The 27,036-nt window shown below is 39.0% G+C and overlaps 2 protein-coding genes across 3 annotated transcripts; both read left to right on the top strand.

The window, feature by feature from the left end:
• The first annotated feature begins 471 nt into the window (after positions 1-471).
• Positions 472-7,549, top strand: RPL26L1 (ribosomal protein L26 like 1). Of its 2 annotated transcripts, none has more exons than XM_060765110.2 (4): positions 472-563; positions 2,912-3,084; positions 4,113-4,253; positions 7,375-7,549. In XM_060765110.2, the coding sequence occupies exons 2-4, from the start codon at positions 2,917-2,919 to the stop codon at positions 7,501-7,503; spliced, it is 438 nt and encodes a 145-aa protein (XP_060621093.1). In that variant the 5' UTR covers positions 472-563; positions 2,912-2,916; the 3' UTR covers positions 7,504-7,549. The 2 variants fall into 2 exon arrangements, with proteins under 2 accessions (XP_060621093.1, XP_060621094.1); XM_060765111.2 differs by having other exon boundaries at positions 477-553.
• A 2,112-nt stretch (positions 7,550-9,661) lies between these two features.
• On the top strand, positions 9,662-24,756 carry ATP6V0E1 (ATPase H+ transporting V0 subunit e1). Its single transcript, XM_060765112.2, has 4 exons — positions 9,662-9,861; positions 15,428-15,475; positions 22,365-22,491; positions 24,190-24,756. Exons 1-3 carry the CDS (start codon positions 9,758-9,760, stop codon positions 22,456-22,458), a joined length of 246 nt encoding a protein of 81 aa, XP_060621095.1. The 5' UTR covers positions 9,662-9,757; the 3' UTR covers positions 22,459-22,491; positions 24,190-24,756.
• The last annotated feature ends 2,280 nt before the right edge of the window (positions 24,757-27,036 follow it).

The raw sequence follows: 27,036 nt of genomic DNA, 5'->3' as shown, positions 1-27,036 counted from the left end.
GCAGGCGAAACGTCAGGAGAAAATGCTTCTAGAATATGGCCATACAGCTGGGGGGGGGGGGGGGGACTTATAACAACCCAAGTTTTCCAGCTTTAAGTGCAGCCATCCACATTGTATGGTTAATGAGGTTGGACACCACTGGGAGTGTAAGGGCTCAATGCTACGGAATCCTGGTTGTAGTTGTGGTTGTGTAAGTTCTTTAGTTTGACCATCTCGATGCACCCTTGGGGAAATCTTTCAGTGCAAATTTAAGAGGAAATCGAGCAGAATTGCATAGGAATGGATATTGTGTCCCGAACTGCGCCTGAGGGCAAAACAAGTAGGAAAAGGCCCTTTTGCTGTCCAAGCCAAACTGGGTCCAAAACCAGCCTGGCTTTCCTGGAGGACGGCGAATCCTCAACGCACGCGATTGCCCGGATGAGCACGCGGTGGCGCTGGCGAGCACTCCTTGCCCGGCTGTCTCCGAACAGGAAGCCGCTCTCGCGAGAGCCGAGACCTCACTAGTACCGCCGGAAGTTTGTGGGAGCTCTCTTTCCGGGCGGCCATCGCCGAGGTAGCAGCGGGTGAGGCCCGGCGGGGGAAGAGTATTTTATGGAATCCGTCGCCATCCGTTCGTAGGGGGCTCATACTGGGTCACGGCTGGCGGCCAAGCCCAGAGGGAGGGAGAGGCTTTCTGCGAGGGCGCCAGTATTGGAGGCGGGAGGGAGGAGGGGATAGCGGGGGCGCCTCTGCTTTCGCCGTTCTGATGGGTTCGGGGCCTATGGGCGACCGGCAGAGTGGATATAGTGGACGGGGAGGATGGAAGGGCCTCTCTCGAACCCGAGAATGGGAAGCCTTCACCGAGGTGGGAGTGCGAGCGTGGCACGGAAGGGGCCTGGCCTGAGAGACCTTGCATATGTCACCAGGAAGCTCCACTTCAGGGCCAGAGGGAAGAGCTTTCCAATCCTCCTCCAAGTTGTGGATTCAACCATCCACAACTTGCAAATGCATGTGTGTGTATTAAAAATCAACACTAAAGTGTCATTTTACCACTATAAGGGGCATCATTTTACTATGCCATTGTATATGGGTTTTGGTATCCCAGGACCAAACCTTAGCAGCTACAAAGGGAATGCTGCATGCCTTTGGATTCTCATTGTAAGCTGCAGGTGGAATTGCAGTTGCTTCTCCAGAGATTTCTTCGTCTTGTTTATACATCTCACCAGTTTCCACATATATGAATGCCCTTACCACAACTTGTCCATCTCTTTAGTACAAGTTTGCTCTCCTGCCCTTCTAGGCCATTGCACCATTATAGTTTCTATTGGCATAATTCTAGCACTGGTCTCTGAAGTACTTTGTTAAGATTATCCTGTGCATGTTTAGTTAGGGTTCGTTATGAGCTTTATTTCAGAGTAAACCTGAATGGGCTTTTGCTGCAAGACCAATCAATATATTGTCCCTAATCTTAAATTCATAACTGAGCAACCTAAGCATTTTCCAAGGGAAAATTGAGAAATGTTTAGGAACCTGCAAGTTATTGCCAGAATATGGTTATCCTGGTTAAACCAGAAATATGCTTAATTATGGATTATACTGGTAATAGGAACACTGAATTTTCTTAATGCTATTTAGAGAGCACTATTAGAATCCAGTTGCATGGGAACTTTAAGCCTAGCATTCAAGTACCAAGCCTTCCTACCCCATTTATACAAATCAGAGACTCTCTTCTTACTGTGTTGTTGACAGCTTTCGTGGCCGGAATCACTGGGTTGCTATAAGTTTTCCAGGCTGTATGGCCATGTTCCAGAAGCATTCTGTCCTGATGTTTCACCCACATCTGTAGTAGGCATCCTCAGAGGTTGTGATGTTTTGAACCTCATAATCTCTGATGATGCCTACCATAGATGTGGGTGAAACGTCAGGAGAGAATGCTTCTGAAACATGGCCATACAGCCCAAAAAAATTACAGTAACCCAAGCTTTTCTTAGTTTCAGAATATGGGCAAAGGTAATCCAGACCTCTTTATAATAATAATATCTAACTTGCATTGCTTGGTGTACACTTTTGGAGTGATTTGATAGCATTGTTCCCCTGATATACTTTAGAGGGAAAGCTGTTGCCCTCTTTAAGTGCAAAACATTGCAATATTTAAATATATCATAACATGTATTAGTTATAGCTTGAAGACACTCTACTCTTCAAAAGCTATTATAAACTGTTTTCTTAAAGGAGGGGCTCTAGTAAGGCTGAATTGAGTTCTGTGGATATTTTTTATAAAGTGAGGAAGGGGAATATTTTAACCTTGTCACAATTGGCAACTTTCTGTTGAAGACTCAACATGCAGTCCACAAGGCTAGGCTGAATTTCTTGCTTTTTGTATCATAGAGTGTCCTCACAACTGTAGGAAAAATACTCTTCTTTTTTTTAAAAAAAAAAGTTTATTATTGTGTAGGCTACACAAGTGAAATATCCCAAGTATAACATGTATTACCTACGACTAAACTTTCTTAACAAAGAAAAAATAAGAAAAGGATTTTCATTCTCCCATATAAAAGAAAAAAATATTAAAGCGTAATCACTTTTTTAATTTACAAGTTGACATTTCACCTACCAACCTAAAGACATTTTTATAAAAGCAATTTGACATCTCACTATAGTATATTATTTAAAGCCTTGGCGTTTAGCTTGCAGCTATATGATGATTTTATTAATCATCCACTCCACAGGCACTTTCATAAAAGTCATAAAATGTTCTCAGTCTTTTCTGAGGCTCTACTCTTCAAAGGCAAAGAGGAATGGGATTAGTGTTCTTCCCCTTTACATGTTTGTTTATTTTTCATTCATAATAATTGAATAGACTTGTAGTGTTCTCAAATGAGCTTTTTATCAGTGAATATATAACAATTTTGTATGTGTTTTTTTTCTCCAGTCAAGATGAAGTTCAATCCATTTGTGACCTCTGACCGCAGCAAGAATCGCAAACGGCACTTCAATGCACCATCACATATTCGCAGAAAGATCATGTCTTCTCCACTGTCCAAGGAACTGAGGCAGAAATACAATGTCCGTTCCATGCCCATTCGAAAGGATGATGAAGTCCAAGTATGTAATTTTAAATATCTGTTTTTGTGTGGGGGAAAATAAACTGTCTTTCTATCTAGCTCAGTGACATAGTTAGTGAGATAGGTGGTCAATTTTTGCATCACTGTAATTAGTGGATACTGGTCTTTTAGTTCTAAGGGAACTCATTCCCTTTTTTGGTTTATTTTTGACGCATCTTAAGTTCTTCCTTAGGCATCAGGCATATGAATACTACATTTCATGGTATAGCTTAGTTTCGTAAAACAGTAATTTTGGATGTGCATCTGTAGCATGGTGGTGTGGGTGCTGTATTGTTTTAGTAGATATTTGAGTTCTGAGGTGGTTCACTATGATCTCTTTTACACTATGAAATCATAGCCCTTTGACTACCCTGGTGCTATTCTATGGAATAATGATTTGAAATACTGCAAAGTATTTAGAATTCTCTGCCAGATTGCTCTAGTACCTCACCGAACTATGAACCCCAGAGTACCATAGAATGCAGCCATTGCGGTACTATAATTGTGTTATGTGCAAGGAGACCTGTGTTGGTCTGCTGAAACAATAAAAACATGTTTGACATTTCAAAAGTCTAACAAGCTACTTCCAAATTATACATACTCTTATAATACGTAAGCGTAACAATTTTAGAGCGGTAAAAACCTTTATAAGGCCTTCATTGAGTGGTCTGCTATTTTTTTTACTATAAGTTAGTTACAATTATGTACTATAAGAGTGTGTGTAGTTTGGATCACATGACTTCTGTTTTGTCTGATTTCATACCATTGTGATATTTCTTTTCCAGTTTATATTTCCAGTTTATAGTTCAAATTATTACAGTTGCATAAAAATCATGTTGCAAGGACATCTGTCTTGTCCTTCATGTGTTTCCCAGCTTGTGTTCTTAATGCAACACATAATGTAGGACTTTCTCTAATTATATATTTGCAGAATGTTATCCTTCTAGTACTTGCTATTACAAAGCAAATAATGATATTGAAAGAGAGACATTTTTACCTGAAACCTGTAAATGATTTCTGCATTCTTAGGTCGTCCGGGGTCATTACAAAGGGCAGCAAATTGGCAAAGTAGTCCAGGTGTACAGGAAGAAATATGTCATCTACATTGAACGCGTACAACGTGAGAAAGCCAATGGCACAACTGTACATGTTGGCATCCACCCCAGCAAGGTAATTTTGGTGAAAATGGCAACATTTCTAGGATTGAATCTTCCATTTCCAGAAACAATTGTTAGAAGCTATATAAATAAATACTGGTACTGTTCAGTTCAATAATTGGTAAAGTAAAATTAATTTGGCTAAAATATTGTGGTGATACCTCAGTCTTTCTTGATGTTGTGGAGTTAAGACTTACTGTTTGTTTAGATTCTCTTTTGTTCGAGTGTTAAACATGTTTAGATAAAGCAAAAGGTGCAATGCTGTTGAAAGTAAAGGCAGTGACAGGTTCTTGTGTTTGCCATGTATTATCCCAAAGATGTGTTGGAGGTTGGTCCAAAGAGATTGCAGTTCAAGCAGAAAGCAGACTTTGAATAGCATTTGTCACTACCAAGTCTAATTTGCTCCATGTCTTCATGAACGAAGGTCTCCTGGCTCAGATGCAAGCAGTGACAAGCCACAGCCATTCATTCATATCCCTTCCCCCTGTGATGCCCCTTCTGATTCTATCTTTCCTCCCTGTATTTTGAAGCACTACTTATTCTGTTGACATTGCTTTGAAAAAGAAGAGTGAAAGGGTGATGGTTGGCAAAGCCCTATTACTTTGCGGATTATTCATTGTGATCTGTGGCATGTTAATGGGATAGGTAGCATACATCAATGGGAGGAAGTCTACACTAGGTTTTCCAACATTAAAAAAGCTGCCAGTGATATCATTTTAACTAAGAGCAGTTTTGATTTGACATTGTATGTGGATCAACTTGTGCTGTTAGTGCTTCTTTTAATAGGCATGCTTTATTTTATTGTATTTCTTCTACTTCCAGTGAACTAAATCCAAGGTTCCAGGAGTGGGTACTCAGAAATATGGGAATGTATGGGGCCGTGATGGGGCCTAGGTGTAACTCTCTACCATTCTCGCTCAGTCATTCCTTTGTGTTAGTTTACTGCTACATTTGGGCACTGCTTGTTTATTACAACTTTGTTAGCTACTCTAGCATAATAGTTACATGCTGAAGGTTGATTAAATTTGGCCACCATACTTTGAAATCTTTTTCCCACAGCTATGTGTGTCTGGCGGAGAGTTAATGAAGGGGAGCCATATTAACAGTATTCTTCAAACCTTGCCATTAGATGGAAATTGTTCATGAGGTTTGCTAGGACTGTAGTTCTAGCATTTAGTGCCATTATAGGATCTCACCATTGGCAGTTCAGTTCTAGGCTACATAATGAAGGGCACCAAAGCCAGTCTTCTTTCTATAGAAGCTCTTAAGGAAAGGTGGCCCAAAATAACTAGAACAGGAGAGGAGAAAGACCCATGATATGACTGGAAGGTAAGGGAGGAAATAATGCAAATCGCATCCTCTTGTGTACAATTGGATTCCACCCATATTATTTTATATCATCTCTGCTCCAGTATTGCTTGTAACTGCTTCAGAATTTTGTCTTGCTCAAAAACAAAACGTACCACTGTCAATGCTGTTGCCTCCTATTGACAGCAGAAACTACTTTGAATTGGGAATCAGAACTCCATGTTTGTGCTCTACATGGCAACCAAGATTCCTCCTTTTTCAGGAAAATAGTGGAATTGATGAAGCATTGTATTGAATGCTATGAGAATACCTCCTACTATGAGTTCGGTTGTACTTTCTTTGAAGGATCAAATACACAAATCAGGAAAGGTTTTGCATCTTGTGCAAATAGTCAGTTGTCTATTTCCTTTTCTGTGGAAGGCAAATGTGCCTACAGTAACCTAAATCCTCTCATTTCTAGATTGGCGAGACATACTGAATAGTTTTCAGAAGCAATGCCTGAAGCAGAATATGACAGCCGCACTATTGATTTGTGTGCATGTTTATATAGATTTGTGGTCAGTTTTTGGTCCTCTAAATATTTTGGACTTTGATCATAACCAAGCTTATTGGGGCTTCTGAGAGCTTCCAAAGACTGAGAATCATGATACAGACTACACGATTTCAGCAATTGGTGTTTTGTTTTGTTCATATCCTATCTTGCTCCCAGGAATTTCAGACATTGTTCTCTTCATCAGTCATTCAACATCGCTGTGAAGTTAGGTGGAGAGGTTAGGGACTGGTGAAGTGTCATGGCCGAATAAGAATTTGATTAAGAGTTTCTCTCTTGTCTTTATTCTATATTAATAACCAGAATCTAAATAGTTCCTTGTCTGTTGTGAACTTGTCTGGCTCTTATGTTTAGCATTTGCATCTCAGTTGAGGGTTTGGTAGAGGCTGAAGGCAGGATATGTTGTGTAGCAGCACTCTGATTAGTGCCCTCATATTTGGTTTTCTATGTTTTCAGTTATCATTGCTACTTAATTATTACGGAGTGCTTTATTATATTTTCCTGCATGGAGATTGGACTGGATGGTCCTTGTGGTCTATTCCAACTTTTTTATTCAAGGGTTCTAAGGTATATAGTCTAGTTTGTGATAAATTTAACACTATTCTTGTGGTTTTATTGCTAATCACTTTGAGCACTCATTATGTGAAGATGTGATTTAAAATACTTCATTCTTTCAGACTTAGCACATTGAGATGGACACCCCTGGTTTCCTTACCATTTTTTCTCCCTTGCTGCAAGCAACTTGATTAAGTCTAGGTAGGATTGTTATCAGATGAGAGATGTGTCTCTCACCTGTCTAGTGTTTGTAATGGAATGAATGAGGATTCATGACAACGAAGACCAATTGAGGCTGCTGGTTCTTCTGTCTAGAGAGTCAATGTTCAGTTTTCTACACTGCATTGCTCCTTCAGGATTATATTTGCAGCTTGGTAATACTGTTACAAATCTCAGAGTACAGCAGGCTATTAACATAACACATTGTTTAAAACAAGTGCTATAGACAGACCTCTTTGTGCTTGAGCCCTTTTTGTGGAAAGTCTTCCCAAGCACACCAATTTCATTGTTTTTAGAAAACAACATGATTTATTTTTAATTTGCCAAGTATTCCTTGACTTATCTTTTTTTAAAAAAACTACTCCTTAACTGTTCTGGTTTAATATAGGGTCAGTAGATTTTGGCAGGCTCCCCCTCCCCATATAGATCTCAGCAGTTGCTTTTAAAATAATGTTTTTAAAGCATAAGATTGAATACTTATAAACATGAATTTTATTTTTAGGTGGTGATCACAAGACTAAAGCTGGACAAGGATCGCAAAAAGATCTTGGAACGCAAAGCAAAATCTCGCCAAGTTGGCAAAGAGAAAGGAAAATACAAGGAAGAAACAATTGAGAAGATGCAAGAATAAAATGGACTCATTTGAGAAACCCATTAAAATTCTAGTGAAACATAAATGAGTATGTTGATTTTTGTATTCAAACTCAATATGAAAGAAAAACAGCTCAAATAACCTGAAGGTCCTGCCCTGTTTGCAGGAATTATGAGATACACAGAATTCCCTTGGAGATCCTAGTGGCAGGTTATTCAAGCCTTGGGTGCTTGTCTTGATCTGTGTCTAAATAAGACATCTGCACTGCAGAAAATATTTAAGATTTTAAAAAATCAAATGAGTCAAGCATTTGTTTACAGCTAATTGGCAAGTAAGATTTTAAGAATTCATATGTTTAGATTCACATTTAATTAAGATGTACCGTATATTGCTAAAATCTACAGAGAATAAGTACAAAAAAGCTCCACGGGCCAGTCTAAGCAGATCGTAAAATATTGAAGGGTTAAGCTCCCATAGCATTATTAGAGATTCACTATTAAATTTTTTTAAAATGTTTCCTAAGGGAGGTTCAGCATGCTTCTGCAGCAAGTGGGAGTATGTGGCCACCTAACACTTCTAGTCAATGGGGGTTTCTGTCCAACATCTAGGGAAGCAAAGTATTCCCTAAATGCAACAACTATGCAATAACGGCACTTTTACTGATTTGTACTAGCAGAAAATAAAGATTTGAAACGACTACCGAGGAAGCCTAAGAAGGAAGTGCAAAAGCAGAGCCTAAGTATTTTTAAAAAAGTCTACAAGTAGATGATAAAGCAATGGTAATGTTTAGTTTCCATAGTTTGGGTCAGATGTGGAGACGTCAAGAAATTAGATTTGGAAAGGCAGCTATGAGGGAACTAGCTCAAATCCTCAGATGTAAATATGTACCACTGAATACCAGAACTGGAATAATTTGTGGCATAGTATTTTCAGTGTTTATGTATGGGGTTGAAAGCCGGACACTGAAGAAAAACCTAATAAAAAAGTTCTACAGATAACAGAAACAAATAAAAAAGACATGGGTCAGAAATGAAATAATACCCGAACTCAACTAGAATCCAAAAAACAGTCCAGCCTTCTTTGGACATCTCAAGACTCAGTTAATAAGATAATGGTTAGTGAAGTTGAAGGTAGTAGAAAAAACGCTACATTTCAGGTGGATCAAAGAAAACAAGTCCCTAAATCTGCATGATCAGAAGAGAGCTTCTAATGACAGGGTTCTTGGAAATCTCTCATTGATAAGGTTGCCATAAGTTTAAAAAAAAACTGTTCTAAAAGGCAAATGCTAATTTAAAAGATAAGTCTGATTGCCCTTTACTGAGACTTTTTCTGAATGTGTTCATACACGACCTGGAGTTGGAATGAGCTTCAAATATAGGAACATTAGTACAAGGAGGCTAACATGTTCAGTTAGTTATTGTCAAAGAAAAATCACCGTTTCAAGCTTTGAAGTGCAACACATTTTTGAAATACTTATTTCTTGCCTATCCACCAAAAAAACTTGCACATTTTTTCTATCTTACGATCTCATTTTACCCCCATGTCACTTTTCTGTAGCTCATGGATTCTCATGTGAATCTCAGCAAAAATTCCAGATTAAATGCTTCAATGAGGATCCTGTACTTGGTGTTAAGTGTAGAGCATGCATGAACAATCTTGGTGTTTGGACTTCAACTCCTACCATTCCTAACAGCCTCAGGCCCTTTCCTTTTGGGTGAAAAGAAAGGGGCCTGAGGCTGTTAGGAATGGTGGGAGTTGGGAATCCAAAACACCTGGAGAGAGGGCCCAAGTTTGTCCATGCCTGGTGTAGAGCAAGGGAATATTAGAGGCCAAGATGCCAGCCCTCCTCAGCTTGAGGTTGAGAGAGTGTGACCTGTCCATGGATTAGACATCAAGGATTAGGCCCCTGGTCTCCAGAGTCGCAATACAAGCCCCTTTTGTTATTTCAGGGAGATGGGTATTATCCTCTCCTGTGCTAAGGAGCAAGGAACAGCAGAAAGGGAAAGGAAGGAAAGCCAACACTTCCTCTCAAGAGGAAGGTGGTGACGTCGGTGGGCGGGGCTTGTCAGGTAGCGCCTCCTGCCGGAAAAGCCGCCTGTGCAGACTGCACATGCGCACTCCCTTGCTTTCCTTTCCTCTGCGAAAAGGCTGGGCGGAGCCACCGGCCACGCGCATATCCGCGACGGGCGCCCTGATTGGCCGGGCCTCCCTAGCGGGCGTGGCCGAGAAGGTATCACCGCAACCTGCCTCTGCTTTCTTGGTCGACGGCCGAGTCTCGCGCGCAGCAGGGGCCATGGCGTACGGGGGCCTCGCGGTGCCAATCATCGTCATGACCGTGTTCTGGGGGGTGGTCGGCGGCGTCCTGCCGTGGCTGGTGCCCAAGGGGCCCAACCGGGGGTAAGTCGCGGGCGAGGAAGGGAGCAGCAGGGTCGCTTTCCGCAAGGGGAGCGTGGGGGACGACGCCGCCGCCGCCTCGTAGGCCCGGTTTCCCTCAGAGGAGACCCAGTGGGCCCTGCATCCGCCTCTCCCAGCGGCGGCCTTGTGCGAATGGCAGCTGCTGCCCCTTCAAACTGCGCCAGGCCTGCTTTGCGCATTTCGTGGCCTGTTGCTCCTCGCACGGCAGGCAGAAGGTGCTGGAGGGGGTTTCTGGTGAGCACGGTAGCACTCCAGTACGCCCTTCGTATCCACTGCGACGTGCCTCTTCCCCGTGGAAATCCATGGGTGCTGAAGGCCCATTATAGACAATGACGTAGTAAAATGGTGCCCCTTATATAAAACGGAACTGTTTTTGGAAACAGGATTTTGAATGTCGTGGATACGGAACCCAGGGGCCAGTGTGTGTGTGTATTTGGAGCCGTCGTGCGCAGTGTTAAGGAGCGGGGGCTGCTAATCCCAGGGAGCAATCCTATTAAAGGGTGGCAGCTCCCTTGGTTTTGCCAGAGCCAGGCGCAGCTGCAAACCTGTTTCGTAATCTTGGTGACGAAGGAACCACCAGGGTTACTTGAGCTCTGGGCCTCAGATCCAGAAACACAGGGTTAAATGGGTTGCCGAATGGCCGTGTTCCAGAGGCATTCTCTCCTGACGTTTTGCCTGCAACTAAGGCAGGCATCCTCAGACGTTGTGAGGTGAAATGCTCAGCCTTGTGTAGCGCAGGGGTCTCCAAAATAAGGCCCAGGAGCCTCCAAGGTCATTGACTCAGCCCCCACCCTACACCTGTCTTAAGACAGAAAAGACTTGAAGGCACACGACAACAATCCTAATTAACTTGACTATCTCATCAGACAAAAGCAGGCCGCCACTTCCCACTGAAATACTGGTAAGTTTATGAGCCCTTCCACACAGCCCTATATCCCAGAATATCAAGGCAGAAAATCCCACAATATCTACTTTGAACTGGTTTATCTGAGTCCACTCCCAGATACTGTGGGATTTCCTGCCTTGATATTCTGGGATATAGGGCTCTGTGGAAGGGCCCTATGTTGATTAAAATTGTTCTGCATTTTAAATACTGTACTGTTCTTTAATAGTTTTTTTTCTTTTTGCACTACAAATTCCTATGCAGTGTGCATAGGAATTTGTTCAATTTTTTTTCAAATTATAGTCCTGCCTCTCAGCAGTCTGAGAGACCACCAGTCTTCTGCTTAAAATGTTTGAGGACCCCTGGTGCAGGTACTAAATTGGAGATACATCTGTGTTTTGTTGTTGTGTTCCTTCAAGCCATTTTGTACATAAGGCAAAAATTTCCTGAAGCTGAGAGTTTATGACTTTCTCAAGGTCACCCAGTGGCTTTCCATGGCAGAGCAGGGATTCATGCCCAGGTCTCCAGAGTCACAGTCTAATCCTCAAACAGCTACTTCTTTGGAACATTTCCTTCTTTTTAAGACCAGATAGATCAGAGCAAGCTCTGTCACAGTCTTGTGACAATTTCTCCTTTCTGTCTGTCGAATGTGTAACTACTTCCTCATAATCAGAAGGCTATGACATAGGCTAGAATTGCCTGTAACTATAACACAGTGTCTTTGTTTTAGGCCTGTTCATGGAGTTATTTGGTGCACTAATTCATTGGATAGACCACATCAGCTCTAGTTTCTTACATACGGTCGAATTCATAATGGAAAGTTTGTGTCATAAATCTGTGATTTTGGTATGAAATAAGTAGATTTTCATGTGGTACATATTTCTTGTTTAATATGTTTCCTACATGTATAATATATATTAATTTAAACAGTACAATAGAATATCCTAATTTTTATAAGCGAGCAGAGAAAAGATATATGGCATATATTCTGTATCTCACAAACCAGAGCTGATAGGGGGAAACTGGTGCTATTTTTCAAATCAGCAAGTCAGATATACACAGAAACAGGTCTAACATTTAAGGCACCAAATCGGTGTTATCCAACTGGAGTTATGCATTATAAAAGCATACAGAAAACCATAAAATTATTAGAAATTCCAGTTATTATCCTAATAGATTACGTTAGGATAATAACTGGCATTTCTAATAATTTTTATGGTTTTCTGTATGCTTTTATAATGCATAACTCCAGTTCTTATCACTCTTGCTTACACATAATGTCCTCTTCTAATATTTTAATCAACTTTTTCTAGTAGTAAATATCAATATATTACTGGCAGGAGTGATATAAAATATTTCCATTTAAGCTGCCTTACAGCAGTAATTCCAAGATAGTATACATCATACGGGGTGATAATATTTCCCACATTCTTTTCCTGTTATTGACACTTGCAACAGTTTGCAGCATGATTAAAATACAGTAAAACAAGTGTTCCCCACATAACACAGAAGCATTTTGTTTTAACCCCCCCCCCCATCCCAAAAAAACCAAGACAGCCATTCCTCTGCGCCTTGCTCTTAAAGGGAAACGTTGCTTTCTTTTTTTTAACACTGATTTTTGCCAGTCAGGTGGCTATGCAGTCCCTGACAAGTCTTAAAGGGGCAAAAAATGATCTATTGAAGTTTCCAGCTGCTGCAGCAAGCTGTTATTGGCAATAAAGCCAATAAACTCAAGGGCAGTTAGTTAACCAACTCAAAGTCAACGTGGAATGAAAAGCAAAGAAGTCATGTCCCACCATGCAGTTTCTGAAAACTCATCAAAAGCAGCACCAAATAAAATGTGTCAGTGGAGGTCTAAATGATAACTAACATTAAAGAAAGGTTGGTAGCAATGAAAAAAATTGGGCCATGTTGATTGAAGGCCTCCGCTGGTACATGTGTCAAAAGCTGTGCTAAGTCTCCCAGCCTTCTTGTGTGTGCATCAGCTTCCAGATCACCTGTCACCTTATGACGACCCTGAGAAGTTCATAGTGTCCTTGGGCAAGGAATACTCAGAGATGGTTTTGCCAGTTTCTTCCTCTGAAATATGGCCTATGACACCTGGCATTCCTGATGGCCTTCCATCAAGGTCCTAGCCAGGGCTAGCCTTGCTTAGATTCCAAGATTGGGGAGGAGTTTGATACCTTGAAGGTATTTAGGCCCTTCTCAGTTCCTTATTCTTCTTCAATTAGGATTTGAATAAAATGTTTCTAAGCTTCTATTGATTCTAATTGCTTTGTTCTTAACTGGCTTTTATTTTCCCTAAGTCCCTAGAACATTTATGCACATGTGATGTTCTGTCATTTGTCTTGGGAGAGCTGCTCATACATTGGAAGGTGTATTGGCTAGGAATGCATGGTGTGACTGAACTAATTTTTGTCAGCATATTATGATAAATATGATGAAACTAAGACAGCAGACCTGAATACCACTTCTGTTTCCAGCACAGAAAAGAACTGAAATTAACTTCCAAAACTGCTGCTTATTATATTTACTATTTTAAATGGATCTACACGGTTTGGATAACATTTTGGAAAGTGTTTTCCTATTCTGTGCTTTATGCAATAAAATAAAATAAACATGTTCTCATACTTAAAGATCTGAAAGTTATTTCACTGCATTCTCTTTTTTTCGTAAATTGGTGATTTAGTTATAGGATTTAATGAAACGTGATCTTTATAGGTTGCAAGTCAACGTTGTATGATAAAATGATAGTATAAGCATCAGGTAGATATGCCAGGTCAAACTATTTTTCTTAATAAAGAAAGAGGACAGGCATTGTGGTTGCTGAATATTTTTCTTAAAATACAGTATTCACATAATGTAGTTTGATTGGCCCACATAAATTACCATGTGATCTGAAGATAAATACTGATGTATCCCACTGTTATACAGCACCACAATAATAATAATAATAATAATAATAATAATAATAATAATAATGCTTCATTTATATCCTGCCCCCTCTCTCCAAAGGGGACTTGGAGTGGCTTACAACAGGAAAAACAATATAAATAATAATAAATACACAACAACTCAAGGAAAATAAAATCAACAGAAGTAAAAACAAATCATAATATTTAGAAAAGAATAAATAAAGTAGACATGTTCAATGTAAGTCAAAATATTACTCATAAGTATAAAACTAAGTAATAATTAGGACATGTAAAACATTAAAAAAAACTTATAGAACTTGCTCTTGTTCATATGAGCAATAAGATCCAGTTAAAAGTAGTACCATTTAACACTCCAGGTGTGAAATCTCTTTGTATTCTTACTAGATACAAAGCAAATTGTTTTTCATTTCAATAAAATCTTGTTATGTTCAGCTTGCTGAAACATGAGCCTTGATTGTCCCCTCCAACCACTTTTAAGCCAGGATCCAAAACTCAGAAAAAGCCATCTTTGGATGAGATGTCCCATCTTTTGTCCGTTTTGATGCAATTTCTTCTAACCTTGTTTCATCCTTCATCCATGCCCACAAGGCCTCACGTGTATAGTATTCTCAGTGTTTGTTTAGTAAGAATCTATGTGTGTTAGGGAAAGAGAAATAGCAAGTTGCATAAGTGCAAGTATGCTGAAAAATTTACAATTTAGTTCTTGTGGAGCAAGCCTGTTTTACACCTGAAGCTGCATGGACAACATATAACCTATGTAGATTCTGTTGATTCCCCATAATATTACATTTAGAAAGACATTTCCACTTCCCGTTGAGTCACAGCTCCATGGGCCTGGGCAGTAGCTCTAGCTGAATTGAGGCTCCCTGGTCATAGCTTGGTCCCTTTTGCGCTTACCAGCAGTAATAACCATCAACAGAGCTAAATATTTCATGGATAAAAGAGGGCCTCTGAAAGAAATGATTTCTATAAATTGTATATTTTCTTGTTTTTGGACTTTTTGTTCAAGCGAGAAAGGAGCAAGGAATTATGGGGCGCAAATGACCCTTTCCCTTGCTCTATCTCTTGAGACTGCTTAAGCCAGGCATCCACAAATTGTGGCCCTCCAGCTGCTTGGGCCCCCAACTCCAGAATTCCTGACCATTGAACTAGCTAGCGAAGGGTTGGAGGCCCAAACAGCTGGAGGGCCACAGTTTGAGGATGCCTGGCTTAAGCATACCCAAAAGCCAGTTTCCCAAGAGGCCAGGGTGGATCACAGGTTTTTTAAGGTATCGTCCAAAAAACAATATTTTTCTAGTCTCTCTCCCCACCCCAACCCCCCACCCCAAAAAAATAGCAACAACTTGCTATATGCAGAATCCATGGAGCTCATTCTGAATTGTTATATTTGAGCTCTAAGAAACTACAGTTGTAGTATGGTAAATTTTAATATTAGAGTGGCTGAGAGACTGGTATAAAATTAGAAATTGCTAATTCAGATCTTGCGTTTACTGACCAGATGCCTTCAGTGAAAATAATAGTGATCTAATTTGTAATGATTTGATTTGATATTCAGGAAACAGGTTTATGTTTTTGTACTGTATTATTATTAAAATTTATAATGGATCATTTTCCATCTATATGTGATTAAAAACTGATAAATCCTTTTTCCAAACCCACCATGTTCAATGCTAGTCTATAAGTGTTCCTTTAATTTTATCAGAATTGTTTCTCTCTTTCTTTCCTTTAGTGTTATCAACACAATGCTGGTGACATGTGCTGTTTGCTGCTATCTCTTGTAAGTATCAATATTTCTCATTTTTAGCCAGTTACAGATATATCTGTGAATCACAAGGCATTTAATTTTGTAATCCAGATTGAGGGATCAAACAGAAATATATAGTGGTTTATAAAAATGAGTGTGAATGAGTCCTGTGGACTGTAGGAGTTAATAATTTACAGTAAGCATGTACTTATTGTAAACCATTTTTACTCTTAAACTAAAATGCTGAGTTTAGTCCAAAACAAGAATGCCATAATTTTGTGAGAACAGTATGCATCTAGTGTTGGAACCCAAGCCTCTTTCTTACTTGCTGCTTTAGTGGTTGTTCTCAGTTATGATTGCTTTGAATTGCTGTATGAAGACTTTCTCATTTGTGTAACATAACTGATTATATGTGTTATTTGCAGTGCAGTCATGAAAGTGTTTGCACTTCATGCATGTGGTATATCCTCTAATAATAGCAATAATTTAGTAAGTTGGGGTACACTTTTATATGCCAAATTTCTGTACATTTTCCTGTATTAGAATTTGGGGAATCCATGGCCATCAAACTGATATTAAAATCTCAATTCTTCTTAAATATAGCATGTGCTGACTGAGGCTGTTGCAAACTGGAGTCCAGTAGTATTACCTGACCTGTGGCCTGTTCAAAGTCAGTTCTTTGCTTCTTGCATAGTTTACAGTCAGCATGCTTCAAACTAGATCTGCCTTGTTTTATTCGAGGCTGGCCCACTACATGAGCCTGCTTGTGTTTAGTGTAGTGCCAGGATGAACAAGTTTTATGCAAACTATCCTGCTTGTTTTGGGCTCAACAAATCCGTGTGAAGTTATGACTTGGATGACATTTAAAATGCAGGAGATCAGGATGTCTGTTTTGCCCTTGGTTTTACTCAAAACAAAAACATTACTGTGTGAGAGGCTGGTGTTCTGCCAACTTAACGTTCCAGGAAGATTTTATAGACATGGGTGTTTTTTCTATATGACTAACTAATTAAAGAAAGTAAAGTCTTGTATTTGTGACTGTCCTTCAAAATCCTGTTAAATAGATGATATTTAAAGGTTTATTCATCACAGGCATCCAGAAATAGAATGCTCTGGAAAGCATGCGTCATATCGGTGCTATGTTGTCTTGGAAATAAATAAGAGAGGAGATTAATGGTAAACCAGAAAAATAATTTGAAAGGAAAAATACTTTGGCCAGGTACACAAGAACCTGACATAAGCATCCTGTGTGGTTATTGTTGGTTGTCTTCAAGTCATATGACGGCCTTGATAGGATTTGTTCAAAAGAGACAGAAAAGCGTGACTTGCCAAGGTCATCTAGTGCAGGGCTTCTTAAAAACCTTTCCACTCTGTATCCCTTTTGGCCCGAGAAATTTCGATATGGCCCCAAGTATATGGGTACATGAATTAGGTATAAAAATCAAACATTTACTCTTAATCAATCAGCGTTTGCAAGACTTGCTAAATAAGCTGATTTCCTTTTTATGAAGTATTGCAGAAGCATCTTCAGCAGAGTCCACTGAAAACACTGCACAACAGATTTGTGTAAATATCTATAAAACAGCCACTAGTTGATGTTCAGGAAAAAAAATGAGCTTAAGGGGATTCCATTAGAAGTCAGGGCCCACCATTTAAGAAGAAGTGATCTAGTGGTTTGCCATGACTGTATGGAAATTGGAATCCTGGTCTCCTATGGCAGGACATAGCAGGCTTACCTGTTCCCAGTTTCTGTTACTACTTGAGGATTTTGTCAGTGGTGTTCCCATAACCACTAGCTTCCATGATCAGTAGAAAGCAGACATATCCTGAGCTGTGGCAGTAGGACAGAAACAAAACAATTTTTTATTTCCTAGCCAATTACGGTTGTCATGCCACCTTAAATATCCCTGATCTCATTTGATTTCAGAGGCTAAACAGGTCAGGCTAGGTGAATATTTGAATGTGAGACTCTCAAGGATTCCCAAGTAGGTCTAGGAAGGAATGTTCCCTGAAACTCTGGGAAGCTCCACTATGGGACTGGATCAACCAAGGGTTTGGGCTCAGTACATATAAGCTTTCTGTATTCTTTCAGTAATGTGAGCTAAAGGAAGAGAAGCTTGATGTCTGACTATTTCTATCATTCTGACAAGTGATCGGGCTTGTCTGGCAGTGTCAGAAGGGAAAAAGCTATGAAGTTAATACTGCAGGCTGTAACAAACTAAAAGATCCATTGTGAGATGGAATTATACTGGAGATTTTGGCTTTGAGTTGAATTCACTATCTAAACAATTGATTGGCTACATATTAAATTTGACAGATATTTTCAAACATACCCCTATTATGATTTTTTAAATACATTTCACAACAATCTTGCATAAGCAGCATGCCAGTTTGTTTTAATTAGATCAGTAGAGCATAGTAGAGAGCATCATGGTGTAGTGCTTTGAACATTGAAGTGGCACACTGAAAGATCAGGGGTTGAATCTCCACTAAGCATTGCTAACCAACTGGGCAATCTTGGGCAGATTACTTTCTCTCTGCCTCGGAGGGGCAAATCCCCTCTGTAAAAGTTGTGCAAAGACAACTTTTTTAAAGTAATAATTTCTATTGATATATACATTTTCCAAAAGATTAAAAGTAGAATGAAAGGAGAAAAAACCAAGAAGGAATAAGAGGAGGGTAAATAATATTTATATTACATGTAATATTACTAATAATATTACAATATAATTGGTATAGTATAATATAGCAATATTTAAAACTGATATTGTACTATGCTAATAATATAATATATTGTATGTATATATACCTTGTAAGCCACTCTGAGTCCCCTTCGGGGTGAGAAGGGCGGCATATAAATGCCATAAATAAATAAATAAATAAATAGGGATGAGAAAGGTCAGAAAGGGGGAAAGGGTAAATGATCGGGACACCCCGAGGGGAAAGTTTATATGCTTCCAATCATCTTCATAGTAGTTTTGATTATAGTCTTTAATCTTGCTTCGTATAATATGCTCCTCCTCTTCAGTCTGCTTTACATGGGACAATTTTTTTAATTGATTGAACTAAATTAATATTTTCCATTTTCCCCTTAACATATATTCGGGTAGCCAATCTGTTGTTTTCTTAGGTTTTCCTTGGCATTTTGTTACTAAATGGGTCAATTTGTCCATGTTCACAATCTCTAATATTTTTATTAGCCTTTGATTTATCATAAGTCAGAAATTTCTTGAGGGTACATGTAAGCAATCTGATTTTAAAACAAAGCATACAAGGAATAAGAGATAAGGAGGGACAAGGTCTGCTTCAGTAAAATATAATCTTTTTATAGCTGTTTTTCAAGCAAAAGCAGTACATTACCTGCTGCACCACTTCAGCTTGGTGTTGTTGTTTTTTTTCATTTCCTATCCTGCTGCATAAGAGACTAACAGCAATTTTTGTCGTTATGATAATTATATGCACATTCCCCAAGCACCATGAAATCATTCAATGAAAACTATTTCATCGGCAATACACATTTCTCTGTTCTAAACAATCTTTGCATCCTACTTCAGGTGAAAAGTATATTGGCCAAAAACCTTTTAGAGTTTTATGAGAGTACTAATGCATTGCATTTTGAAAATAATTGTGTTACTGCTACTCTGCTACTTAATTATTACATTAAATAATCTCTGTATGTGAGAGTGCATGAAATTGTCAACCTGTTTTTAAAATACATAAATTTTAGATTGCCTCTTTATTCTGTGCTTGGTCTCTGAGGGTTCAGGCGTACATAGAAGTAACCACGTTCAAACCTGATGCGTGTCTTCCTGTCTGCCTTTTTGGTTCTGTATTAAATGTTGCAGCGATATGACTTTTGAAACTGGTATAGCATTTTTCTTGGCAGCAATGTTGTGGGCAGGTGAATAGTGTTTTCAGATATGCTTTAACTGGTATCAGCACTGTGTTCTGAAGAATAGAAGAAAAACACAAAAGTTTTGTGAGAACAGAGAAAACAAAAATAAACCTCTTCATTTCTATTTAAGGAAATGAGGGTTTTTAAAAAGTTTGTCTAGAATGCTTGCCTCTGTTAGTCTAGGGAGTTTATATCACTACTGATGATCTGACATATTTGACCAGTGGTGAGAAAATTACTGCTGTGTGTTCTGGTGAGCTTAAAATACTCTAAAACAGGCATCCTCAAACTCTAACCCTCCAGCTGTTTGACCTCCAACTTCCAGAAGCCCTAGCCAGCTTTTTCAATGGTCAGTAATTCTGTTAGTTGGAGGCCCAAACAGTTCGAGGGCCTGCCGGCCCTAAAGGCACCAGATCCCACCTGATCTTGGAAGTTAATCTGGTTAGTACTTCGATGGGAGAGTGGCAGGGAATACCAGGTGCTATATGCTATATTTCAGAGGGACTTTTCAAAGCCACATATGAAATCCTTGCCTAAGGAAACTCGTAGGCTTGACAGATAACTTAAAGGCACATGCATACACACCGGAGCGAGATTACCTGCAGTTTTCAGGAGTTCATGTTGACACTGTTTGAAGCTACTCTAAGCTTGCTTGAAGAAGCAGGCTTTGTGGTTTCTAGGTGGAAGTGGTTAATTTTGGAGTTTGGTATGAAAAGACTTGCAAACTGGGGTATCTTAGGTTCCATCTGGGATATTAGCTATGCCTTACAGAGACCAGGATTTGTAGAATCACCAAGGTTGACCTGTCTTAGAGTAAATTCCTGTTTCATTACATAATTTCAATAGAGTAGCCCTATAATCTGATGTCTTAGAACAGGGATGGCACAACCAAATGATGAGGAATCCTGGAAGTTGCAGTCCTGCAATATTTACATGATTCCTACTCCCATCATAAGATAAGCTGTTCTAGAAATAAGCATCTGGTTTTCAAATAGGCATGGGCATTTGGACTGTCCAAAATTAAATAGCAATCTAATTTAAAGAGACAAAATACTCAGCCCCGCAAGGCCCCGTCATCCCAGCAAGTCTAGACTAGTGAATCCACCCCCATGTCTTCTTTCAGGGAACCCTTTCCACATTTTTGTGCCTGTCATAGTATTCTGCAGAGAACACATTCCATGTTTGGTTAAACAAAATAACTGTAACTGGACAAATCAGTTCAGCTTTACTATTGCACCTTGTGACCAGAGCAGGCTGTCATTCCAAAGATCCCTGTAGCTGGTCATTTTAGGGTAACATAGAAAACTTTTGAGAAAGGTATCCTCACCTCATAGTTTCCACGAAGCCCTAGGTGTTTAAAAATTGCTAGCACCAGGGAATGTTACTAGTAGAGCAGGTAGACGTGAACATGTGAGGATGCCCTTTTGCCATAGATGACGACAACACAAACACTTTATTAAGGTGCTGGCCTGGGTAACACATCTTTTTTGATCAACATTTTGGCAGTTTATTGTGATATTTGAAGAGTCATTCCAAGGAAAACTGTCCTTCAGTTTTAAAGAAATACCAATCCAATATCTGTAGCAATCTCTGTTGAAAATCCTGGTTTTCTGTGAATGACATATAAAGCTGCCATTATGTAGAGGCTTCTACTTGTTTTGTTATAGCTATTACTTTCTTTAATTAATTATGAACAGTGTGGAATATTATTTGTCATAGTTAATTATGACAGACAAAGTCTAAAGAGGATTAATCCTGTATCTCTTGTCTGTGATTGCTATGGCTTTTCTTTTTCCAGCTGACCTGCGTTTTATTATCTGGTCCAGGCATCCAGGTTTGTATGGAATTTTCCATGACTGCCTAAGCACTGTGCATTTGTAGCAGCTCCCATTACAAAGCCGCTTTGCTCTTTCTCCTCCTCCTTCCAAAGCATTCTAGAAATAGCTGTTAAATGTGCCTGTGTATTAACAAAATGTTTTGTATACAGAACATTTAACTCTGCTATGATTCCATATAAATTAAAGGGATCAGAAGACTCTTTGTTTACAGTTGTTGACAAACAGCGTTTCTAACTACCAGATAAATGTGTTGCACTTTCCTAAGTATATCCCATACTGTAAATGTATTTTGTCCTAGTGGTAGCTTTGACTTCCTTAAGGACTTTTTTACAGGTATGTGTGTGTATTCTGTCACATAGCCATTACTAAACCTTTAGATGATAATTAACAGTTCTTCTACACAAGGCTGTCATTAAAAGCTACATTGGCTGAAAATCTAAGTTTTTTCTGTGTAACAGACTGAAATCTGACCAAACATTTCTGTAGCAATTTTCTCCCATTTGTCAATATCAGATTAGCATATGTACCCCTAAAAACAGGAAACATTAAATCAACAAAAGGAATAAAAAGACCAAGGTGGATTATGGGTTGAAACAAACAGGGTAACCAAAATATTAATGACTTTTGCATTGCATTTTAGAAGTGCATTTCATATTGGAAGGAGCAAGAGGGATTGCAATAAAATGTTGCAGCACATAATGCTTCTGTTTACTGTTCTAGTCAGTCATACCCTCCACCATGATATTATTTCATGTGCTGTTCTCCTCTGCCATCCATTTTCCATTATTTTTTCCTGACAGTTCAATCAGAATTTTGTGGTTGCTGAGCATGCTCAATTTCAATTGAGCAGCATGTTGTATTTTTATCAGCGTCATTTTTTTTAATAGTTCTTCCAACTGGGTTCCCTTCTTGCCTGATATGATGTCAATACTTGGGAGAATATATTAAATGGAAAAGAGATGGCAAGGAATAAGTGTGGGCATCACTTCAAATGAAACAGGACAGTTTCAAGTTGAGATGTGACTACTAAATGGGTGCTCAGTTTTTTTGTCACTTCTTTTAGTAGTGTTTTGGTTTGATATCAAATGTTTTAGTTGTAATTATTTTGCCTCCCCCTCCCTCAAATTCCTGTTGTGTATTAGCCACACATCCATTATCAAATCTTTAATACTCTTCTCTTTTCTTGCAGCTGGCTCATTGCAATCCTGGCTCAGTTGAACCCACTCTTTGGGCCGCAGTTAAAAAGTGATATAATCTTATATCTAAAAGAGCACTGGCCATAATGATGCCTTCTTCTATTGTGCCTTGCGGACTAGGTAAATATAGTTGGCTTCTATTATTAATTACCTTTATTTTTCACATTTTTCCAAGGAGCTCAAAATGATGGGCATGGTTTTTCCCTCCCCTTGATTTTATCTTCCCATAGCATCCTATGGAAATCACCCCACTCCTACACACAAAATCTTAAGGTTATAACTCAAAGATCTTCTTTATTAAAGTCAGTTTGCTTTTCTGAAAACAATAAACAATATTGTTTTTGCCATGATCATAACTTTATGTAAACATAGGTCTCGAACCTGACCCCATCTTTAAGAATTTGGTTGTAGAACATTGGCTATTTACCCTAAATGCTGAAAAAGCTTGGGATTCTGTGGCCACTAAGGGAGACTGTGGCAAATAGGCTGGAAGATGGAGGGATGGAGTTGAAGGAGAAGAGCTAATTGTAATCACAACGGGTGAAGTTAATGCTTAGACTGCCTGCAAAACAGTATATCTGAACTAATTCAGTTGTGGTTTTTGCTTTTAAATGCTTACTAATGTTTGACAGGATTTATTTAATAGAAATGGTTGTTTGTCTTCAATGTGAGCTGAATTTTTTGTTTGTTTGTTTCTATCCAAATGATTCCTCCAAGCATCTGATCCATAAATTTGGTTTCTGCAATGACAAATTTCAGTCAGTTTAGGTTCTCTTTCACAGCTGTAATTTTTGCTGCAAGAAAAATCAGAACAACTAAGAACAAATGGCAATAAATGTGATTTAATTGTAGGCCACTACTAAGTTTCCTTGAGACAAAGCCCCAATACTTGTAGATTAGGCTTGAAATGAACAGTAGGTAGCATCAGATTGTGGTGAACATAGGAGGTTTATTTCCCTTTCTTTAACAAATTGGCTGTAATTCTGTGTTTTGCAAAGTGCTAGTCTTGGATGTGTATCTGCAGTAGTAGTAAACTGCTCCCTATCAAGTAAAAGGTCTTGACTCAGAAGTGCCAGTGTGTACTGTATATACCAGGGGACTGGAAACAATTTACTGAAACGGAATCTTAATGTTATTAGACAAAAATTATAACTCTGATAACAAAATACTCAATTCCCATTTCTCAGTTTTAAAATGAATATATAAATGCAGCAAATGCCTGTGGTCTCTACTTTGTATTGATTTATTTAGCAGAGTTTGATCAGGTTTTATGATTGCTTGAAAGCACACGACATTTCAAAATCCAAATGGTCTCTTGTAATGGTTAATTTAATCCTTTATCTAGAATAGGGGTCCTCAAACTAAGGCCTGGGGGCCAGATACGGCCCTCCAGGGTTACTTACCCGGCTCTCGCTCAGGCTCAACCTAAGTCTGAAATGACTTGAAAGCACCAACAACAACAATCCTATCTCATCAGCCAAAAGCAGGCCCACCCTCCCCATTGAAATACTAATAAGTTTATATTTGTTAAAATTGTTCTTCATTTTAATTATTGTATTGTTTTTAAGTGTTTTTTGCGCAACAAATAAGATATATGCATTGTACATAGGAATTCATTCATATTTTTTTTCAAATTATAATCCGGCCCTCCAACAGTTTGAGGGACTGTGACCTGGCCCCCTGTTTACAAAGTTTGAGGACCCCTGATCTAGAACAACTGTGATGCCTTGCATATTAACCCCAAGGATCAAATAATTCAGTAGTTGACTTGTGAAATAAATGCCTCTGAGAGAAACTAAACTACTTTTTACTTTACAGGATATGAAGAAGTTTTCTCTATGGAACTTTCCATTGATCCAAAGATGTTCTTAACATACTTTGAATTCAAACAAGTTTCCTGTAATGCCTTACTATTTTGTTTACTATGAGAATGGATGTCTGAAACATTTTCTGTGTTTGTTTTTACACTTTAAAGTGCCTGGTAGAGATACTGTGCCTTTTCAATATAACTTTGTTCTTGAATAACTTTGTGCTTCCTTGTCACAGTGGTTGGATGGAACCAAGCACTGCCTATCTCTAAACATTTTTCCCTTTCCAATTTTCATAACAATCTATTTTTTCAAGTATAGTTTGAGGGTTATCTAATAATTTAAATGAAGGTTAGTCTTTCTAATATCTGGAATAAAAGTCTGCTCTGTTTAATGTGTGTTTTTGGATTTCATATAATGTGATAATTTGTCTGTGACTTGTGGAGTTGCTTGAATGTTTCTGCATGGGATGGAGTTTGATGACTCCTTGAAGGGATGTAGCCTGAATTTACTTCCTTCATGAAGTCTGTATACTGTGAGAAATATCTAATACAGTACTATGATTCTAATATCTCAACTTTGTTTTTCTTGCCTATTAATTTTATGGAGGAAGGTTGGCTGTGTTTATTTGCTTAAATGGGAGTATCTCTGCTTTCATACATTTTATCTGTGTAAAAGTTAAATAGAATTAATAAAACTATCTTAATTCTGTAGATTACAAAATGAATGGGCGAAAAGATACTGTTGTTCGGAATAAGTTTGAATCTGCAGGAATCATTGGAATTACTTTAGTGTTTGAATGGTTTGTTCAAAATATTTAATTTTTAATACAAACTTGAAGAGTAGATTTCCCTTCATGTGAAAATGTTACACGGGGATTGTTGCGTCTCCTACATCTGCACATGAACAGAATCCTAAGATTAATTTATATGTGCATGTTAAACTACTTTCTTACTAGCATCTGTCTGTGAAAATGGGCTCTGCAGAAAAGTATAAATTGGGCTGACAGGGAAGTTCTGTTCAGATGTATGAAGGCTCATATGTCCAGGCAAATCAAGTGATTCATATCAGTCTTTAGAGTGCTTCAGTGACTGCCATTCTACAGAAATCATGTAGATGAATGTGCCCTGTTAACAAGTTCCCATCTTTTTAGAAGGAGGAGCCTTTGTCTACGTGGGAAAATGGGAAACAGAAAATAATATGCTATGGTCATACATACATGTATATATACATATGTATGTATAAGCATTCTAGCCAACAAGGTGACAATGCTTTCAATAGTCTAAATAGCAAATTCCCTGGAAGAAGAAAAAACAACTGCTAAATTCAGGGCAGGCAGAGTAGAACCATAGAAATTCTTTTTGCCCTGACAGCTGTTTTTGTGGATCAGAATCCCCTAGATCACTGTTTTTCTGGACAAAAAGTAGACTGTCTCACCTGGACCATTCCAAGAGGAGCAGTTGGTCCCCTAAAGAAAGTAATAACTCCCTAACATATACAAAATACAAGGGTTTTTTCCTAAGCCGGAAGTGTAAATTTCCCTACTTTATGGCAGCCTTTGTGGTGTGGTGTTGAACAAAACAATTGCCCCTGGACATGCCAGTGTTGCCCATGACTGATCTGGACCTTCCAGCAGAAGAATGGCATGGGGCTTGTGCCTCCGTGGTAGTATCATGAAACCATGCATCTCTGCTGAAACAAAAAGCAGCTGGTGGAGTGCTCAGGAGCATCTCTTTGCCTGTGAACATTTCTGCGCTTGAATGATCTACCAATAAAATTCTATACAGTCTTGACTCCTGTGGTGATCTCTAATGAACTAATCAAGCCTGTCTGCCTAAGCACAGTTTGAGTACCTATTATGTGAAATGCTTGGGGCCAGATATTTTTTCCTGGATTTTGGGATATCAATATTTTCATAGATGTACATAATGTGAAATGTGTCTGAACACAAAATTCATTGATGTTAATATACACTTTTCCAGGAAGTAATTTTATGCACAATATTTTTATTTGTTCACAAAACAAGGTGTGTGTTCAGTGAACCCTCAGAAAGGAAAAGTGTCACTATCTCAGGTCCCTATGTGCACAGTTTTGGGGATCTGTGAATACAATTTGGCACTGCTTTAACTACCAGGACTCTGTGCCACAGAGTCCTAGATGTAGGTTGCTCACCAAATCCCAGGATCCTGTGTTGCAGGGGTTCTCAAACATTTCAGCCGTGAAGCAAAAGTTTCTCGTGGAGCCCCAAAAATGTTTAGATATTATATAGAATATTATATATAATGGATTATATATCAGACATGAGAAAATTTTTGAAGAACAATTTTTACCAAACATAAAGGTATTTCAATGGAAGACCCAGGAGCCATCCAGTCCAACACCCCTCTGCCATGCAGGAAAAGCACAATCAAAGCACCTCCTGAGCAGTGGGAGGGAAATAGGGTTTTGGAAGCAAGGAAGGCAAGGGAGGAAGGATCTGGATGGTGAAGAAAAAAGGCTTTTGGGGGTGGGATGTGCAGGAGTGGGGAGCAGGAAAAAGGGTGAAAGCTTGGAAGGAGAAGGGGAGGAGGAAAAGGGAGGAGGGAAGTGCATGATGTTCCATGGAGTTGAGCTCCAAGGGCTCCGTGGAGCACACGTTGAGAACCACTGCAGTGTTGGAATCCCTTCATATGAAGAGATCATTCAGAAAAGCGAACTTTGGCAAGGTGTGAAGGTTCAGCCTTCCTTCTCAGGATGGAGGGCCCATGGCTTTGGAGATGGGGGCTGCCTTCACTTTCCATCTCGCCCCAATTTCAAAGTAAGATCTATTTGGCAGTGGCCTGTGGTTGAGTCTGCTTCCCTGGAGGTTTCTAAGCAG

Source organism: Anolis sagrei, chromosome 2 (genome assembly GCF_037176765.1).
Source record: "Anolis sagrei isolate rAnoSag1 chromosome 2, rAnoSag1.mat, whole genome shotgun sequence".
Classification (NCBI taxonomy): Eukaryota; Metazoa; Chordata; class Lepidosauria; order Squamata; family Dactyloidae; genus Anolis; species Anolis sagrei.
Note: the sequence above shows the minus strand (reverse complement) of the source record. Positions and strands in the feature narration are given on the sequence as shown.